At 44.9% G+C, this 19,728-nt stretch overlaps 2 protein-coding genes across 4 annotated transcripts; one reads left to right on the plus strand and one right to left on the minus strand.

Annotated features, from left to right (window-relative positions):
* Positions 1-3,071: 3,071 nt before the first annotated feature.
* Positions 3,072-9,881, plus strand: HSPA5 (heat shock protein family A (Hsp70) member 5). Of its 2 annotated transcripts, none has more exons than XM_053374356.1 (9): positions 3,072-3,186; positions 4,323-4,484; positions 5,745-5,976; positions 6,328-6,465; positions 7,038-7,150; positions 7,244-7,634; positions 8,138-8,375; positions 8,564-8,731; positions 9,007-9,881. In XM_053374356.1, the coding sequence occupies exons 2-9, from the start codon at positions 4,366-4,368 to the stop codon at positions 9,570-9,572; spliced, it is 1,965 nt and encodes a 654-aa protein (XP_053230331.1). In that variant the 5' UTR covers positions 3,072-3,186; positions 4,323-4,365; the 3' UTR covers positions 9,573-9,881. The 2 variants fall into 2 exon arrangements, with proteins under 2 accessions (XP_053230331.1, XP_053230332.1); XM_053374357.1 differs by having other exon boundaries at positions 3,092-3,177; positions 4,321-4,484.
* Positions 9,882-10,716: 835 nt separating this feature from the next.
* On the minus strand, positions 10,717-19,075 carry RABEPK (Rab9 effector protein with kelch motifs). 2 transcript variants are annotated; one of them, XM_053374385.1, is made up of 8 exons: positions 18,783-19,075; positions 16,601-16,732; positions 16,331-16,491; positions 14,592-14,744; positions 13,460-13,621; positions 13,066-13,215; positions 12,240-12,389; positions 10,717-10,995 (listed from the first exon to the last, which is right to left on the minus strand). In XM_053374385.1, the coding sequence occupies exons 2-8, from the start codon at positions 16,630-16,632 to the stop codon at positions 10,748-10,750; spliced, it is 1,056 nt and encodes a 351-aa protein (XP_053230360.1). In that variant the 5' UTR covers positions 16,633-16,732; positions 18,783-19,075; the 3' UTR covers positions 10,717-10,747. The 2 variants fall into 2 exon arrangements, with proteins under 2 accessions (XP_053230360.1, XP_053230359.1); XM_053374384.1 differs by lacking the exon at positions 16,601-16,732 and having other exon boundaries at positions 18,783-19,074.
* Between the last annotated feature and the right edge of the window lie 653 nt (positions 19,076-19,728).

Below are 19,728 nucleotides of genomic sequence, written 5' to 3' on the forward strand. Positions count from 1 at the left end.
GTATTTATTTATTTGATTTATATCCCACTTTTCCTTCAAGGAGCTCAAAGTGGCATACATGGTTTCCCCGCTCCTTGTTCCATTCTCGCAACAATGCTGTAAGGTGGGTTAAGCTAAGAGGCAGTGAATGGCCCAATCACCCAGTGAGCTTCATGGCTGAGAGGGATTTGAACCCTGGTCTACCAGGTCCTAATTCAACACTATAACCACTGCACCACACTAGCTTTAAATCCAGGTTGTGCAACTGAAGTTGATTTGGTGCTTTTGTGCAACAAACCTGCTTCCCCAATCCCATCAGAATTTTTATAATAAGTGACAAGAAAATGCACTGGAAAGTGATGGATAATAATTGCTTGATGAAGTATCTCTGCAAACAATCAGAATAGAAGTTCTAGAAAAGATGGTCTGACTGTTGTCTACCCTCCCCACAAATTTTGTGCAGATAAAAAAGAGCAAAGCAACTACCCATAGTGTGCAAAACTAAGTGTATTTAAGATTCAAAAGCTCAACCTAAACAATATCCCTTCAGTGGATGGTTATGTCTGTTTTTCCCATGGGGACTCTCAGTTGGACATTCTATGCCAGGGATGCCCAATCTTTTTTCAAAGAGGGCCAGATTTGATGAAGTGAACATGCGTGAAGGCCGACTTTTTTTCAATTTTACCCCAAAGTTGTTGAGCTTTTTTAACAATTGTTGAGCTTTTTTATGGATTTGACCCCCAATGAATAAACTGCCACAGGGGCAGGGATAAAAACAGACTTTGGACGTGCCTGTGAATGCTTCATGTAAAAAATCATGTGTGACTACTGCACATGTGTGTGTGTGGAGGATCTTCTTTGTCTTATCTACCTCTATGCAGTGACATAAAGAAGAAAGATTATCTTACCCATCAAAAGAGTTTATTTGTTGCCAGCAAATATGGACCCTGGCAAGCTAGTACTTGATATAATGGTTTGAAAAGAGTTTTTCCTTTGCATTAATTAATGTCAGAAGCAGGGGCACGCCTACAACTGGAGTTGCTACACCTGTGACTAAGGGGGAAATTGCAAGTTGATTTTTTTCCCTAGTCACGAGAGCTTATGCAATTTTGAATATTTCCCAACACCTTATACCTTCAAGCTATTGCACTGTTTTTATGAGGCTGCCATTCTCATGAACAGTTATGCCACTTTCAGACAACCTGTTAATTGAGAACTCACATTGATTTGGAAGTTTGCAGGAAGGTTAGACAACCCAGGCCAGGCATAGGCAAACTTGGCCCTCCAGATGTTTTGGGACTACAATTCCCACCATCCCTGAACCACTGGTCCTGTTAACTAGGGATGATGGGAGTTGTATTCTCAAAACATCTGGAGGGCCAAGTTTGCCTATGCCTGACATAGGCTATTTATTTAGCATGCATTTTGATTTCTTTGCAGGGACATTAAGCAACACTGAGTCAAGCAAGTGTAAGCCCCCACTTTCCATTTAATTTTCTTGTCACTTTTCTTATTGCAGTAAGTCCATTTTGGGTGGGATGGGGAACAGGTTTGTTTGCAGTATTCTGGTGAAAAGTAAGAACATAAGAAGAGCTTGCTAGATCAGGCAAGTGGCTAATTTAGTCCAGCGCCCTCTTCTCACAGTGGCCAACCAGATGCCTCAATGGGAAAGGACCTGAGCACAGGAGCACTCTCCCCTTCTGCAGTTTCCAGCAACTGGAATTAAGAACTAGAGGCAGAGAATGCCTATCACGGCCAGTAGCCATGGATAGCCTTTTCCTCCATGAAACTAATACTCTTATTTCTTCCAATTAAGGGCATGCTGACTATACTTTCTCTCTCTCTTCCTTCTGGTGTTGTGTTCTGTACATAGAATGCTTAGTGTTAAGGTTTAGTCTTAAGTTTTTGTAAGTGCTGCAACTGGATTTTTATGGACTGTGCCAATCCTGAATGTACAGTATTTGGACTTGTGACCATTATGCTCATTTCCCTTCAGCACAAGTAAAGCTCTACTGGATAAAATATTGCCTCTGATCTATTTTTGGAAACTCTGCTACTACGAGTTTAAGTTTTTAAGTTTTTCCTTCACACGTACAACATAAATGTATCACCTCTTCCTGGCCTTTTCCCTAATCAGAAAGTCCCAAATACTGCAACTGTTGCTGGAGGCCTCCCAATCACTGTTGATTGCGGAACCTGAATCTACAATCACGTGGCTGGATCCCACCAAAAAACAGCAGCAGTCTGTTGGTGTACCCTCACGTTACAAGGGGATGGTGCTAGTATTGTTGTAGGGCAAATCTGCTGTCTCACTAGTACCATTAACTACTCGTGAATCGGGCTGAAGAAAGAGTCTGTATTTAGGCTCCTCATTTTCTCCTACATGGAATGAACTGTGTTATGACACCATATAACACAGTATGTCTGCTTAATTATATACTCCATGTTTTGTCTGGGAAACTCAAGGGATGAAAACGAGGTTCCAACGTTTTACCCTCACAATAACCCTGTGAGGTAGGCTAGGCTGAAGCAGAATGACAGGTCTATCCTTGGCCAGTTAGCTGCGTGGCCCACAGAATATAGCAGCCAGCATCTCCCCCAGTCCTAGTCTGACACTTTAACCGGCGCAAAGCAGCCTTCAGTACTGCCTACGGAGACATTGTGGCAGCCATAGGCACAGCAACCCATGCCTTTTTCTGCCCCCCCCCATAACAGGCTGCTAGGCCCCGTAACCATAGAAACTTCCAGAAAGAGCCAACCCCTCCTGCCTAGAGATTTTTCAACATGACGCCCAATTCCAGCCAATGAGCTCGCTCCGCTTGGCTCATGCAGCAGCCCTTGATTGGACTGCAACACCGGTAGGACGGCCCAATGAGGCTCGAGGACGCCGAGATGAAAGAGAAGGGGTGGGGAAGGAAAGCGACACAACCAAGCCTGACGGAGCGGTGCGCGACGGGGGCCTGACGTCACAAACGGAGCGGACCTATCGGCTCCGGCCAGCTTGGTGGCAAGCGACCAATCGGGAGGCTCCAGCGAGAGAAAATGGGCCAATAGTACGACTCCACGCAAGGCCACGGGAAGATATATAAGAGCCGAGGGGGACATCTGGGCCAGACCGTGATCTTTGAGTGAGAAAATCACAATTCAGATCGTTGCGTTCGTCGGATAGAGCGTGAGGCGACCGCGAGGTCCCGTGACCTAATACAGGTAAGGCTCGGGGTGGCCTAGTGCTTGAGCGGAGGAGGAGGAGGCGGGGGCCGGGGCCTAACGAGAAGGGGAGGGCGGCGTCTCCAAATCTATCGGGCCATGTGGGTTCCCCCTTGCCCTCAAAATGCCACTTCGTTCTCAGTTATCCAGGTTCCCATTGAGAAAAATCCTATTGCGGCTCACGGTCCAAAGCGCGCCATTTTTATTCCCATTTCCTGCTAGTTCCATATTCCCCTTGGTCGTGGTGGGGTGGCGATTGCAATGGTTACAGTATTTGGCATGCATGAATGAATAAAAGGGGTTTATATCGCAGAATAGGAACAGAGGTTTGTGCGGGGTATTCCTTTTCGTTCCCCTTGCTCCTTATCGGGGAGAGGGGATTTATGCAAAAAGCAGGACTTGCTAGACGTCTCTGTATTGTGTTTGTTTTGTATATTGATAACCTTTACCGGTTTGGGGTAAATAGTAATGGCTGGGTTTCTGGTGGTGAGTACAGCGACTACTCCCTTCTCCCACTTTTTACGATGGTTTTCTTATGAGAATGGGTGAGGGCAAAACAGCTGTGGTTGTAGTGAACAATGTTAATTATTTGATTTGAGGCTGCTACTCGTTTTACAATGGCTCCGTATACCAAAATTGGGAGGGGGGAGCAGGCTATCTCTAGCACTGGATTACCAATTTACTCTTTGCCTTTAATGTTGGGATTGTCTGAACTAAAGTTAAGAGGTTGGTAGCCCTTTTTTTGATGTGTTACGTTTTGCAGCTTTTACACACTGCCTTTCCACGTGATTTTTCTCAATGAATGTCTGTAGAATTTAGCACAGTGTGTGGGTTCACATTCATGTTTAAGTATCACAACAGCTACATATTTTCTTAACCCCTTGGCCGCCTTTTCCTTGAACAGAAAAGTTTCCTTTGTGTAGGATTTAGGGTGTTTTCTTTGAGTGGCCTTCATGTTTGCAGGCTGTGGGTCTTGGTAGCCTCTAGTCCTGACTGGCCCGCCCAGCCTTTGCTAATGATATGTGGGACAGTAATACTTACTCTGTAAATCTGCCTCCATTTCTGTTAAATGGGCATCATGGTATTGTCTTTTTGCTCATAGTATTGCCACTGATGATTGATTTTACTTATTACAGGGTGTTTTTCTCCCTGATTGTGAATACTTGGTACAAGGGCAAAATGAAGTATGCGCTTGTCTGCCTGTTGATCATTGGCAGTGTATTTGCTGCTGATGACGACGACAAAAAGGAAGATGTGGGGACTGTGGTTGGCATTGATCTGGGAACCACATATTCCTGGTAAGTAAAAGAAGGGTGCCTATTTGATTGAGTGTCTTCTGGGTGTCTTGAATAGCTTATGGCCACTGCACCAAAATATGGCTAAGATTTGATGCAGTGTTGTGAACCGTCATTCTGCACTAGTGTACGCAAATTAATTGTACTGTACTACTATTTTAATGCACTTGGTACAAGTCAGGGGAGTAACAATACGATAGCTATTCAGCTCAAACTATTTTGATTCAGTGTACAGTGGTGCCTCGCAAGACGAACGCCTCGCAAAACGAAAAACTCGCAAGACGAAAGAGTTTTCCGTTTTGGAGGTGCTTCGCAAAACGAATTTCCCTATGGGCTTGCTTCGCAAGAAGAAAGCCCATAGGGAAATCTCCGCTGGCCTTCCCGGGACAGCGGAGACTTCTCTGCTGTCCCGGGGCGATCTGAAAATGCTGGCGGGCGGCAGCGAATGCTTCGCTGCCGCCCGCCAGCATTTTAAAAGCCCCCGGGACAGTGGAGACTTCTCTGCTGTCCCGGGGCGATCTGAAAATGCTGGCGGGTGGCAGCGAACGCTTCGCTGCCGCCCGCCAGCATTTTAAAAGCCCCCGGGACAGCGGAGAAGTCTCCGCTGTCCTGGGGGCTTTTAAAATGCTGGCAGTCGGGAGGAAAGCCCTCCTGTCCCCGGAGCTTGCGGGGTGGGAGGTGGGGAGAAGGGCTTTTCTTCCCACTGCCAGCCTTCAGAACAGCCTTCTGAAGGCTGGCGGTGGGAAAAAAAGCCCTTGTCCCCCCCCCCCAGCCTTCAGGTCGGGGGACAGACTGTCCCCGGACCTGGTCTGAAGGCGGTTTCCATAGGAACGCATTGATTGATTTTCAATGCATTCCTATGGGAAACCGTGCTTCGCAAGACGAAAAACTTGCAAGAAGAAAAAACTTGCGGAACGAATTAATTTCGTCTTGTGAGGCACCACTGTAGTCTTACAGCTAAAAGCTTGAGTACTGGCCAGAAACATTAGTATTAACCTGTTTAGCCCAGAGGATACAAGTAGCTTACTTGTTGCACCTCTTCACAGGGCTCAGATTTTTGGCTTGATATGCCTGATTTTCTCCTGTTTGCTGTTGGTTTTATGTGAATTCTGGGGTTTTTTTTTTTGTTGGTGTTCATTTTTTCTTGGTTGTGTTAATGCATTTTAATGTACTGTATCTTAGGTGTATTATATTTTGTGAACCACCCAGAAGGTTTTAAATAATACATATATTTTAAAAAGTAACTTCCATTCTCTTTTACAGTGTTGGTGTTTTCAAGAATGGGCGTGTGGAGATAATTGCTAATGACCAGGGTAACAGAATCACACCCTCCTATGTGGCCTTCACACCAGAGGGGGAACGTCTTATAGGTGATGCAGCAAAGAACCAGCTGACTTCAAACCCTGAGAATACTGTATTTGATGCCAAACGCCTCATTGGTAGAACATGGAATGATCCTTCTGTGCAGCAGGATATAAAATATCTACCTTTCAAGGTACTCATTTTGTGCCTTTTATGTTATGGTATATATAAAGTACATTGAACACCTTTTGGTGTGAAATTTGAACCCAGCATGTCCCCAATCATAGCACTGTCTTAAGAGACACTAGGTTACTAAGCAATGTATGAAATGTTTTTCCAGTCCACACAACTTATGGCACTGCTTTCACTCTGCTTAAGATACCAGCATCCAAGCATGGGTCATTCTGCATCTGGCAACCCGATGGGCAGGTTGTTTGGTCCTGCCACTTCTTCAATGGAACCTCTTTAAGTCCACCACAATATTAATATTGTAGATGGTGTGCTTTTGGTTTGTAACCATGTCCACTTGTACTTGTCTTTACAGGTCATTGAAAAGAAGTCGAAGCCCCATATTCAGGTTGATATTGGAGGTGGCCAAATGAAGACCTTTGCCCCAGAAGAAATTTCAGCAATGGTTCTGACTAAAATGAAGGAGACTGCTGAGGCCTACTTGGGAAAGAAGGTAAGATGATGTTTCCGCTGGAGCACACAAGCAAAAAGAATAGGCACTGAGGGGAGCCTTCGTGGATCTACCGTGTATGGAGATTGGCCAGTGGTTGGTCTAATCTTTTACTGCTTACTCTAGTTAGCAGCAGGTCTCGATGCCTTTCTGGTCTAGAGATCATTCTAAACTGGCTTGAACATGTAATATTCTACTTACAATGTAAGTGCTCTGCCACTGAGCTTTGATGCCTCCTAACAGGCCTGGCTGCTTGTACACGAGGAGTCCCTGCTTTTTTGGTTCCCCAGGACATAAAATGGATGGGGGTGGTAGAATTGTTCTCCAAGCTGAGAAGGCCAATCTGTAGCCTTCTGGATGTGTTTTAATTCCAATTTCCAATATCCCTGACAGTTGACAATGCTGGATGGGGCTGATGAGAGCCCTGCAGCATCTAGAGGGCAACAGGCAATCCACTCCTCTAAATAGTCTTGAAAGGTGCATTCTAGACAATCGGGCTCCCCACCCCCCAAAAAACCCCTTTATTAGATGTTAATTTGGAAACAGCAATCAGAATTACTCTCATTCTTCTTCAGGTCACCCATGCTGTTGTCACTGTGCCAGCTTACTTCAACGATGCCCAGCGTCAGGCTACAAAGGATGCTGGTACTATTGCAGGGCTGAATGTCATGAGAATAATCAATGAGCCGTAAGTAGGGTTTTAATAGTCTTCTGCCAGTATTTGGAGTTTGTGTGGGCTTTTCTCACATTTACCAAACTAACAAGTTGCTCTTTCTTACAGGACTGCTGCTGCTATTGCTTATGGCCTAGACAAGAGGGAGGGCGAGAAGAACATCCTTGTCTTTGACTTGGGTGGTGGAACCTTTGATGTCTCCCTCCTCACAATTGATAATGGTGTCTTTGAAGTTGTGGCAACCAATGGAGACACTCACCTGGGTGGGGAAGACTTTGACCAGCGTGTAATGGAACACTTCATCAAGCTCTACAAGAAGAAAACTGGAAAGGATGTTCGGAAGGACAACAGAGCTGTTCAGAAGCTTCGTCGAGAAGTTGAAAAGGCCAAAAGAGCGCTTTCTTCCCAACACCAATCTAGAATTGAGATTGAATCCTTCTTTGAAGGAGAAGACTTCTCTGAAACCTTGACAAGAGCAAAATTTGAAGAACTGAACATGGTAGGTATCTTGAATTTTAAAATAGGTTGTTTCTAATAAAATGGCTCTACTATTTGGAGCAATTGCTGTACACAAAACATAAAATTGGGAGAGAAGTAAGATTATAGTAACGTAATAACATGTAGTACATGCGCGTCATGGGAAAAATAAGGTGGTGCCCTCCTGTGTGAAACTCCCAAGTTATAAGAGAAAAATAAGGTGGTGCCACTCCCAAGACACTCTGCTGGTCAAACTGCACCAACAGCAGAGAATAAATTGGTTCCCTAATGGCTTGAGTCAAAATTGCTTGCCCTCTAAAAGATAGCAATGACTGATATTTGTAGATTCTCCTGTTAAAGAAAAATGAGATATTAAGAGTAGGCCCATCTGATCTCAAATAGCATCATACATGGGCATCTTGGGGGGGGGGATGTATCTGATAATTTGGTGACTGTATCATCTTGTGGCCTTTTTCTGTGATTGCCTTTCCACATCAATTAAGTGATTTTAAATTCTGCTTGTAGGATCTCTTCCGTTCCACCATGAAACCTGTCCAGAAAGTCCTAGAGGATGCAGACCTAAAGAAGTCTGACATTGATGAAATTGTGCTTGTTGGTGGCTCTACTCGCATCCCCAAGATACAGCAGCTTGTGAAAGAATTTTTCAATGGCAAGGAACCCTCTCGTGGAATCAATCCTGATGAAGCTGTAGCTTATGGTGCTGCTGTGCAGGCTGGTGTACTCTCTGGGGATCAAGATACTGGTAAGTCTGAGTGACTTAAATGCTGCATGAGGTGTTGGGCAGAGTAGCCTGTACAAGTGAAAAGCTTCCAGTCAGCCTCATAACTGTTTGGAATGGAAGATCTTTCTTTGCTGGCTGTCAAGTTTGTCACTACAGCTAGATAAATTATGGTGATGCTTCATCGCTTAAAACCTACTTTTCATTCTTAGGGGATCTGGTGCTGCTTGACGTGTGTCCTCTGACCTTGGGCATTGAGACTGTTGGTGGAGTAATGACCAAACTTATTCCAAGGAACACTGTTGTCCCCACCAAGAAATCGCAGATCTTCTCCACAGCTTCAGATAACCAGCCAACTGTGACAATTAAGGTTTATGAAGGTAAGTGGCTGACCAACATCATTTGGTTTGGAAACTTTTAGAGTTTTTTGTCTTCTGGGCAGTAAAGAGTAAAAGGTGACTCCAACACAGCTTAATTTTGCAATGCATGTTTCCACATTTGTGAGGTTCCTTAACATGCTTTGAGTATCACTAGCTGTTGATTATTAATAGAAACACAAGTGAGATGCCTTTAAAAAAATGATAATCTTGTACTTGCATGATTACCAGAGTATAATCTGAGTGATTTCATGTGAAATGAAATTTTCCCCTTGTAGGAGAACGTCCTCTTACAAAGGATAATCATCTCTTGGGAACTTTCGATCTGACTGGAATCCCTCCTGCTCCCCGTGGCGTCCCTCAGATTGAAGTTACATTTGAAATAGATGTGAACGGAATCCTTCGTGTTACGGCTGAGGACAAGGGCACAGGCAACAAAAATAAGATCACCATCACCAATGACCAGAATCGTCTTACTCCAGAAGAAATTGAGAGGATGGTCAATGATGCAGAGAAGTTTGCTGAGGAAGACAAGAAGCTGAAAGAGCGGATTGATGCTAGGAATGAGCTGGAAAGTTATGCCTACTCACTGAAAAACCAGATTGGAGATAAGGAGAAGCTCGGTGGCAAGTTGTCATCTGAAGACAAAGAAACAATAGAGAAGGCTGTAGAGGAAAAGATTGAGTGGCTAGAGAGTCACCAAGATAGTGACATCGAGGAATTCAAAGCCCAAAAGAAGGAACTGGAAGAGGTGGTGCAACCAATTGTGGGCAAGTTGTATGGTAGCGCAGGCCCACCCCCTACCGAGGAAGAAGCAGCAGGAGGAGATAAGGATGAATTGTAGACATCAGTTTCCTAGATGTTGATGCTGTAAATATTGGACTTTGAACTTTTGTTTAAACTATTTGAACTCTAGATTTGGAATGTGATCTGAATCTTCACATTGGGTGGAGTTGGAAATGCTAGCCCAAAAGTGGCTGTATACTGCTTTTCATTAGCAGTTGATAAATGTCCAGCAGGGGGGTGGGTAACCTGACACGGGGAGCGGGTGAAGTATTGAAACCATTCTATTTAACAAGTTGGGTTGTGTGTGTTATGTGGAGAACTTTTCTACCCTCCACAAGTGACAACAATAAATTTGTTACTTACACTGGATCTGGGTCTATTTGATCTTTGTAACACAAAAGTATGCATTATTGTGCCAGGTCAGAATACCTCAAGCTGGATCTCTGAATAATTTAAGGAATTTCAGGCCCAGAAATATACAAGAGAGAAGCTAAGGGTTGGACCAAGCACACAAGCGAGATGATTTTGGACAACTTAATCCCTAGCTTTATCAGCTGCTCAACTCTGCAGTTTGTTTGCTTGATCACACAACAAGCAGCCCATCTACTATTTTAGTTAACCATAACTAACTCTGAGAGCCATGATGTGTTGCTTATTTAATTTTCAAGCTGTCTGGCTCTTTAATCAACATAAGCTAATGCAATGAAACCACTTGGCCAATAACCTGTGTTAATTACAATCTGCTACCCATTGTTGGCAAAAGCTGTGTGCCCTTAGGAGTTAATGGTACTTTCCTATCTGTACTGAACTGTTTCAGTGCAGTAAATCTGTTATATGGGAAATTGTCCAATCCTGAACCCTCCAGCACTAATTCTTATTAGCTTCTTCTAACACATCCTGATTCATCCCATTGTTGGCAGGAGAGCACCATTTGGGGTTCAGTGCCTGTAGAAACTACACATTTCATTTTCTGAGGGTCTTATTTCACTTCCATGGTAGTAATATGAAGCAGTCAACCACCCAAATTTGATTAAAGGAGGGCAACTCACTTGTATTTTATTAAACACTCCCCTTCCTTTCCCAGCCATTCCAGCCACTGGACACGCTGAAACTTTCAAGAGGCAGAAATATGCGCACACACTTAATTTGTAGTCTTCCGGCACAAAATGTGGATTGTCTTGCATTACAAGGAGGGAGGCAGATTTAGATTATTAAACATTTATTTAAAACATTTTACTTAAGAAGAGTTACAGCACTGTCTTTGTAGATTTCCCCTTTAATATCCATTCCACCAAACACTAAGCACAAGTGTTCATCTGGGCAGCCTTGAGATAGATTGTCTCCATTAGAGCCTCCAGCTCCTTCCTTCCTGTTGCTGTCCTCACTGGAAGACACTTTCCATGGAACAACACACATAGACTGGTCCAGACGAGCAGAAGGCACAGGAGTTTTAAACTCCAACTTTGTCCAATGTCCCTTTTCTGCAGTTAAAAATAAATAAATAGAAAACTATGCAAAAAAGGGGGGAATCTTGTAAATTAAAACATTATTTGTCAATCTTGAAGAGAGCTGGAAAATTAGACCTGAAGCTTCTACAGGGAGTGGAAATATTGGGGATCTCTTTTCCCTCTTAACATTTTAAGTGACATACATGTAAATAGTGACGGCTGCCAGCTGTATGGTTTTAAAAGCAGCAAAGAAAGATTTTTGGAGGATATGGCAAACCAGTTGTTTGGAATCAAAAAGGGGAGACTGCAGTTTTGCACAATTCCTGCCTGCAGGCTCCTGACTGAGAACAGTATGTGGGGCTATTTAGACCAGAAGGGTTATGGAACACTGAAACACTGAGCAGCTCTTAGGCACCTTTCAAACTATTCCTATCTAGACCAAGAGTAAGAAACTCATGGCCTGCCAGATGCTGTTGGATTCCTAACTTCCATCAGCTCCAACCGGCATGGCCAAGGGCGGGGGTTCAGCAACATATTGCAGAGCCACAAGTTCAGATGGGTTGGGTAAAAATAATAAATTACATACTATTATTCCTGATCTAGCCCACTGCTGCCTAATACTGAGAGCAGCTCCTCAAGGTTTCCACTAGTGAGATAAGAGAGAGAGAAGCCCCTTTCCTATCACCTGCTGCAAAAGATCCTTTTAACTGGAGAATATTTGGGATTAAACCTGGGACCTTTCTGCATGCAAAACACCTCTTTCACTGAGCTATAGATGCTTTTGATAAACATGAAGCTGCCTTATTCCATATCAGATTTCTTTTGCACACGGAGCCCAGGTGTGCCTACTCTGAATTGACCACAATTTTCCAGGGTTGCAAGCAAATCTGTTTCAATATCCCTTGTTCCCTGATGCTCCATCTTGTTAAAAATTGCAGACTCAAGGGACTGAGCCTGGGACCTTTTTCATGCAACAGGTGAGCACGACCTCCAATCTACTACTCCCACTCCCTTTAGTATGTGGTGACAGTGTTTATAATCTGGGGCGGGGGGGGGTCACACTACATAATCAGAGGCCACATAAGCACTCTCTGTTTTGGATTACAGCTCCCATCAGATTCAGCCACTACTAGCTTCAGATAAGGTTGTCATGTGGGGAGGTTACATGGCTGGGGCTGCCATCTCAAAATTGCTGGCAATGGCACATACACAAAGAGGACTCCCCAGTATAATGTTTCCAATGGAAGCTAAGCAAAGATATCATAAGAAACACGCACCTATGTGATATTTATACATTGTGTCCAGTGCTCCTGTTGGGTCCATTCCACCAAATATATACAAATGGCCCTGAAACACAACTGCTGAGTGGGCTGCCCGCCCTGCTGGTACAGATCCAGTAGCTGACAGGGTCTCCCACTTCATTTCAGCTGCAAGCACATTAAACCAATCCACATCAGTGCTCATCAGGTGCAAAGCTTAAGCAAATTGAGCTTGAAACACACATAAGAGGGCTGCATGCACATTCAGCGATTCTGCAACAGGAAAATGAATTTGGTAAAGAGTTTGGGACAGTTACTTCAATGTTAAGTTTCTAGCTGTTAATGACAGCAAAGATTATTGGGGGCGGTGGCTTAAACAGATGGGAAATGCCTGTAAAATAGGAATCAAAGAAAGGCTAAATGGTATTTAGAATTTATTTTTCACATTAATGTCTGCCTTTCCATAAAGGAACTTACGGCAGCATACACAGTTATCCTCCCCTCTCCTCCCTTGTATCCTCACAACCCTGCACAGTAGGTTAGACTGAGAGATTATGCCTAACCTAAGGTCACCCAGAGAGATCTGAGGGGGGATCTGATTCCTCGTCTTCCTGGATCATGTCAAACACTACCCACTACCCCATACTACCTCTTAAGGCTGTACCACAATTCTGTAGTAACACAGCCTGCAGGTTACTACAGTACCAGTATTTCCCACATTCTTAGCCTTTAAGGTTTTATAATGCGTGGCTTCTAAAAGCTAAAGATCTATGGGTTGTTTTTTTAAGGCAAGGTGGGAAGATAAGAATCCCTTTCCACAAAGTTTGCACCACTGAGTACTTACTTGTATCAAAGCAGAAGAGATCATCAAAAAAGGTATCACCAGCCAATCCGCCATGTATGTAGAGCCTGTTCTCGACAGCCACCACGGCATGGCCATGTCGAGGAGCAGGAGGGTCGCCCCGAACTTCTGGTTGCAGCCATGTCAGAGTGGCTACAAGTGGCAAGAGAGAAATGTATTAAGATGAAGCAACAGCTACCTCAAGGGCCTTGCTCCCTGCTTCCCACACATAGGGTTAAAAGGCCTACATTAGTCATGTTTATCCATTTCAATGGGTTTTCTCTAAGTAGGACTAACAGGATTCAACTCCTACTTTGCTCCATCTGCTGCCAGGCCCAGGGGAATCAGCTAAACATTTGGTTTGGGAAATATCTGCACAGGAGCAGAGGAAGCTTACCAGAGTCAAAGATGTGAAGCTGCTGGTCTTTGACTGGATCCACCCCTTTATCACCTCCTCCAAATACATATAAACGGTCCCCAATCACTGCTGAGGATGTATGATAAGTCCGAGGGGATGGTGGAGTGCCGCTCACCTTAGGGCTCATCCACGTTCCAGCTTCTAATATGGAAAACAAAAATATTTGTAAGCTAAGCTACAATATTGAAAAATTGGGGATTGCACACAAGTAAATTATAGGCACAGAAAATGAGGGTGGGTGCAAATTTCACGTCACATGTGGAAGAAAGAAATGGAATTCCTAGTCCCTTTGGTTACCAGGCAAGTGCTTAAATGCAAGGCTAATTTAGTGGTATTTTGATTCAAAGGAATGTCAAAGAGAAACTAGAACTTGAAACTACTGAACTGTAGTTCCTCAAGAGATTTAGTGCTATAAGTTAGGGACTGAATTGAAACATTTTGCGGGTTTTAAATCAAATTACATGTGCCAGTTTGCTGACCAATGGCTTGGATGTTAGGATGTTATAAACCAACTATTTTGTGTGTATGTCAATGGCCACTGTTAAAACACAATTATCACCATCTCTACATATTATTTCCTTCCGATCTCACAATTCCACCTTCTGACCCACCAGTGCAGTAACTCAGGATAATACTTCATGCATCTAAAGAAGCAAAAGCTGATGCCATAATAAATTTATTAGATATAGAAGGTGACACAATATACTGTTGTTTTTGCTGCAGTACGATAACCCAGCTACCACTCTGAAATAAGTTTTATTGTTATTTTCATCATCTAACAGATAGCCAGTGTGGTGTAGTGGTAAGATTGTTGGACTAAGTCCTGAGAAACTAGAGTTCAACCCCCTGACTAAGGCCAAGTGAACTTGGACCAATCACTCTCTCCTAGCTTAACCTATCTCACTGGGTTGTTGTGAGGATAACCATTCTCAGGAGAGCTATATTTGCTGCTCTGAGCTCCTTGGTGGGATAGTGAGATGCAAATATTGGATATGAATAAATTTAGAACCTGGACAGCTGCATGTTTGAAATCTTAAAAAAAAATACTCCAAGAAAAAATACTCCAAATACTTCATTTTAATAAAATGAAAAGGAAATAACTAATACTCACGGAGGTCCAGAACTTGCACACAATTCCTGTTCCCAGTTTCACTGGCTCCTCCAAACACCCAGAGGCTCGTGGGCCAGCTTGTGGGAATGAAGGTGGCATGCTCATACCGCGGCAAGAGACCCCGCCAGGCAGGTGCCGTCCAGCAGTGTGCATCTGGGAGCCAGAAAGACATGTAAGAGCCTGGTAGTGGGATCAGGCCAAAGGGGGCTCATCTAGTCCAGCATCCTGTTCTCACAGCAGCGCCTGATTTCGGGCAGTGTGGGGGCTTCCCATACACAGGGCGCCAAAAGAGGGAGAGCAAAATTGAGATGGTCCATTTCAGTGTGCCAAATTTTGTCATAACTCAGCCCACCATATTACCAAAGATTACCAAAGTCTGCCCCTGCTCAGAGGCCAGCCAGATGCCCCAATGCAAAGCCCACAAGCAGGACCTAAAAGCAGCAGCACTCTCTGCAATTGCTGTCAGGTAAAGGGTGGGACGCGGGTGGCGCTGTGGGTTAAACCACAGAGCCTAGGACTTGCCGATCAGAAGGTTGGCGGTTCGAATCCCCACGATGGGGTGAGCTCCCATTGGTTGTCTACATTCTTTGAAAAATGATTGTAATGAATCATCACTAGTCACGTCAACAAGTGCATCTTGCTCTTCTGCTGATACAGCCTAGGACTTGCCGATCAGAAGGTCGGTGGTTCAAATCCCTGCTACGGGGTGAGCTCCTGTTGCTCGGTCCCTACTCCTGCCAACCTAGCAGTTCGAAAGCACGTCAAAGTGCAAGTAGATAAATAGGTACCGCTCCGGCGGGAAGGTAAATGGCGTTTCTGTGCGCTGCTCTGGTTCGCCAGAAGCGGCTTAGTCATGCTGGCCACATGACCCGGAAGCTGTACGCTGGCTCCCTCGGCCAATAAAGCGAGATGAGCACTGCAACCCCAGAGTCGGCCACGACTGGACCTAAAGGGTGGATGGGCAGGAATTTCCCAAAATGGCCTGGTGGGCCAAATGGAGTGGACTGGTGAGCCAAGTTTGGCCCCTATGGCAATGGCACCATCAGGGCAGAGCTTTTTGGAAGAAGTCCAGGGCACCAAAATGCCACAGGGCTCCTTTGCGTGTCGAGACCCTGCAGCCACCCCCTCGTTGGAAAATAACTCACACAAGGACACAGATATTAAGTTTATGTTATTGGGCAAATTTGGCAACAACGTTATTGAATTACAGAATGTGAGAGGTATTGGCTTAGGCATTGATGGGACCTGACTATATCAGACTTCTGCCCGCTGTGCAGGAAGTCCAGTAAGGGTAAACCACCAGTAGGGGGAGCCTTGTCCATGCAAGTGGAAGTCCTCCGGCTCACTCCTCAGTTTAAACTGTCCCCGGCCACACCCCACTGGCCAGCGGATTGGCTGGCCGGGCTCTGACGTGGCCGGGATCCCCCCAGGCAACGGGAGACAAAGTCCCCTGCCCCCGGAGGGGAGTGGGTGGCCACACACTCCACCGTAACTCCTCCCCACTGGGAAGTGGAGCAGATTTACCACATTTGGAAACCTGGTGAAGAAATACAGATCGTCATCTAAAGAAGGAGAAAGAACCCCATGAATCCAGGGTCTAAAATTACTGCATTGCAGCCATGAGGACCAGGAACTTGCTTTTTTTTACAAACAAAAAACAAAAGCAGTTTGCTTGAGAAGCTGAATTCTGCCACATATCATATGCTTCCTTCCTGCTCTAATGACACTCTAGCCCTTACCAAGATCCATGACGTAGGAGTCGGCAAAACTGCCACTCGGGTCTGCTCCCCCGACAAGGATGACTTTCCCTTTCCTGCAGCCTGGCTCTGCAGGAGGTAGGTACAAGGAGTTCTGCCCCACACGGGCACAGGGACTGTCCCCAGGTAGGAGAAGGGCATACCTGGCATGGAGAAATAAGCAAAAGGGATCTCAGCAAGGCTGCTGTTCCATGTGGAGCAGAAGATGAAGCGTGTCTCTTTAAGCCTGCAATGCTATCTATGAACACTTACCCAGGAGTAAACACCACCGAACAAACATGCATAAATGGTGTAGCAGCTACTAGGATGAGCGGGGAACCAGGGTAACCCTGGGCTATGAACTCAGTCAGAGAGTCTCAGGGAAGTCACTCTCAGCCTCTCCATCTACAACATGGGGATAAAACAAGGCTGGGTAACCTTGCTGGGCTGCTCTATGGATTATTGAGGGTGTATGTGCAAAATACTGTGAATACCCCAATCTTATTATTCATACAAGAGTGAAACAAAATGCTGCAGTATGGACTCTGCCAGAGAGCCTCTCTTCCAGGATACTCCATTCCACCACCAAATTTTCTCCTCCCTGCTTCTCAGAAGCCAGTCATTATTCCTTGCTCAGTGTGTATAGTTCACCCTTAGTGAGCTGTTTTGCCCTCTCTGGGTCCAATCACTTGCCCCCCCCAAAAAAGTTAGTTTTAAACTTTTGAAAAACTTCAAGCTCTTCCAAGCCTGTTGTGGGTGGATGGTGCTGTTTTACCTACATGAGGTCACATACCAGAAGATGCTATGCAGCGTTTGCCAAATGGATGCCCTCCAGGTATTTGGGACTACAACTCCCATCAGCTCCAGCCAACAGGGTCGTTGTCATCCAGAAGATCTGAAATGCACCTTCTTGGCAAAGACTGTCTTCTCTCTGTCCCATCAACACCAGAAGCCCATTAGGTGGTGACAGGAGAGAGAGCCCCTTCTGTGGCTGCTCCCCTAGATAGGATTCCCTCCCAAGAGAGGTTAGATGAGCTCCCTCCTTGTTATCCTTCCACCAGCAGGCTAAGACCTTCCTGTTCAGACAGGCCTTTGGGAACTTAAGGTACAGGCGATGCTGACCACTGGGCTGTTGTCAAGACAAACAGGATTTCAATTACTGGTTCCAAATGTGTTCTGATGTATTTTAAACTATTGTTCCTAACTAGTTTGTTTTTATTACTTTGTATTTTATAATGCTGCTTCAAAACCTTGAATCCCAACTTGGGAGAAAGCTGGGATATAAATATAATAGGCAAACGAATAAACAATACACAGTAATATACAGGATAGCATCCTCACCCCCTGGTACACCAGATTTCTGCAACATGATGTACAGTCATGTTCTTTTGAGGATAACGAGAATTGTTCTTTAAACCATCTGGAGGGCACCAGGGTTGGGGGAGGTTGATGTGCACAACATTTTTAAAATTTAGTTTTTAACTGAGGTTTGCATATTTCAAAAGAAAGAGCCACAACACAATCATAAGGTAATACTACCAATAAATAAATTACCAAGGTTGCCACCCCCTACAGCGATAAACAAGATCCATACCCCACACTACAATTCAAAATGTACAGTAAGTGTGGTGTTAGAGTGTTGGACTAGGGGTCTGGGAAACAAAAATCCAAGTCTGCACCTAGCCATGACGCTCACTGGGTGTCCTAGAGTCAGCCCCTTCACTCTCAGCCTAACCTACCTCACAGGGTTGTTTTGAGCATAAAGCGGGAAGAAAGAGAACTATAAGGGCCACCATGAGCAGCTTTGAATAAAATATGGGCTATAAAATAAACATGGCAATACAATTAATATAAAAACCTGTCAAAAGCAGCATTAGAACACTGTAGGTGTTGTATCCCCCTTTTTATTGGATTTTTTTACAAAACACAATACTGTAATTCTTTCTTTAAGTATTTACTTATGTATTTTCATTAGTACAGTAATGCAAGAATTCTCACTGATGCGTGCAGACCATTTGACAGGGCTGCAGGAGATCAGGGCCCTGCCTCGCGGAGCCTACGGTCTAAAATTCAACCTAGGAAAGCAACAGCAGAAATGAATGGCGCGCAAGAAATCCGCTATAAAATCGGAGGCAGGAGTAAATATCGGAGGCAGAATCTTGTAAAGGAAGGGCTATTATTAATTTAAGCCTCTGGCCGCAAGCAGAGTTTGATTGCTTATTGCACGTCATCTTCCGCAAGTTAATACTCCCTTTGAAAGGCTATTCCCCTCTGCTGGGGGGCACAGGAGAGAGAACTCCCTGATCGATGGCTGCCCCTTCCAGGTAGGCTGAAGCGGATCCAGGGGGCCCACGCCTCAGTTCAGAACCGACCTCCCCGCACCCTGTTTCTCTTTGCACGTCAACTCCCTCAAATTGCATCCCACGTGCACTGATGCCCCGCCTCGAGAACGCACCAGTTGCCTTCCTCCGGGTTTCCTCCAGGCTTCAGCTCCAGCAGCGCCGTCCGCGAGCGCGGCTCCGGCCCCATGGATGCAGGCCGAGGGAGAGGGGTGAGATAAAAAAAACCGACGCCCCGCCCCCGGGTCCGTTGCTAGACGACCAGCAGCTCCGACCTCAGCGTGGCTACTGTGCAAGCGGACAGCGCTTCACGGTAAAACCACCCCGCCGCTGCACACTTTTAAATTGCATATTCTTCCTCCTCAGTTCATTCTAAGGTGCAGCATACTTTTCTCCCCGCTTATTTTTTTTTAAAGAAAGAGGGCCACGTGAGAGCGTTTATGAGCATGTGCAGATCTCTTCCCATTTCATCACACAAGCCTTTACTTCCTCTTGCTTCAGATATGTGGGATTGCTGGTGGCCAGGCTGCTATTAATATGTTTATAAGGTGTATCATGTATATTTATATAAAATATTTCTTATTTATATCTGTTTATTTAAAATGCCTTACAAGGAGTTGCATCCAACTGAGAGTAGGCCTACTGAAATCAATGGGCCTGTCCATTAATTACAATGGGTCTATGCTCTGTGTATACAGTACCTAACATTAGATACAGACCAACATTTTTTACCTGCCCTCCACCATGTGGTCCCCATGTGGGTTACACAACAACTGCTTAATAAATATAAAATTACAACAAAAACAACAGAATTCCAGACAAAAGCAGCACAAATACAGATTAATCCAAAGAGAGGAGTCAATTACAGTGGTACCTCGGGTTAAGAACTTAATTTGTTCTGGAGGTCCGTTCTTAACCTGAAACTGTTCTTAACCTGAAGCACCACTTTAGCTAATGGGGCCTCCCGCTGCTGCTGCTGCTGCTGCGCTGCTCCCCTGCAATTTCTGTTCTCCTGAAGCAAAGTTCTTAACCTGAGGTAATATTTCTGGGTTAGCGGAGTCT

The sequence above is a fragment of the Podarcis raffonei genome, chromosome Z (assembly GCF_027172205.1).
Source record: "Podarcis raffonei isolate rPodRaf1 chromosome Z, rPodRaf1.pri, whole genome shotgun sequence".
NCBI lineage: Eukaryota > Metazoa > Chordata > Lepidosauria > Squamata > Lacertidae > Podarcis > Podarcis raffonei.

Bases quoted from the DNA above. Each gene is read 5' to 3' on its own strand.
- RABEPK (XM_053374384.1), bottom strand. From the start codon at position 18,856: ATGGGGCCGGAGCCGCGCTCGCGGACGGCGCTGCTGGAGCTGAAGCCT. The intron at 14,745-16,330 runs GTAAGGGCTAGA...TCTGGCTCCCAG, and splicing joins CTCCTACGTCATGGATCTTG to ATGCACACTGCTGGACGGCA. The intron at 12,390-13,065 runs GTAAGTACTCAG...ATGTGCTTGCAG, and splicing joins TCTCTTCTGCTTTGATACAA to CTGAAATGAAGTGGGAGACC.
- HSPA5 (XM_053374356.1), top strand. From the start codon at position 4,366: ATGAAGTATGCGCTTGTCTGCCTGTTGATCATTGGCAGTGTATTTGCT. The intron at 7,151-7,243 runs GTAAGTAGGGTT...TCTTTCTTACAG, and splicing joins ATGAGAATAATCAATGAGCC to GACTGCTGCTGCTATTGCTT. The intron at 8,732-9,006 runs GTAAGTGGCTGA...TTCCCCTTGTAG, and splicing joins GACAATTAAGGTTTATGAAG to GAGAACGTCCTCTTACAAAG.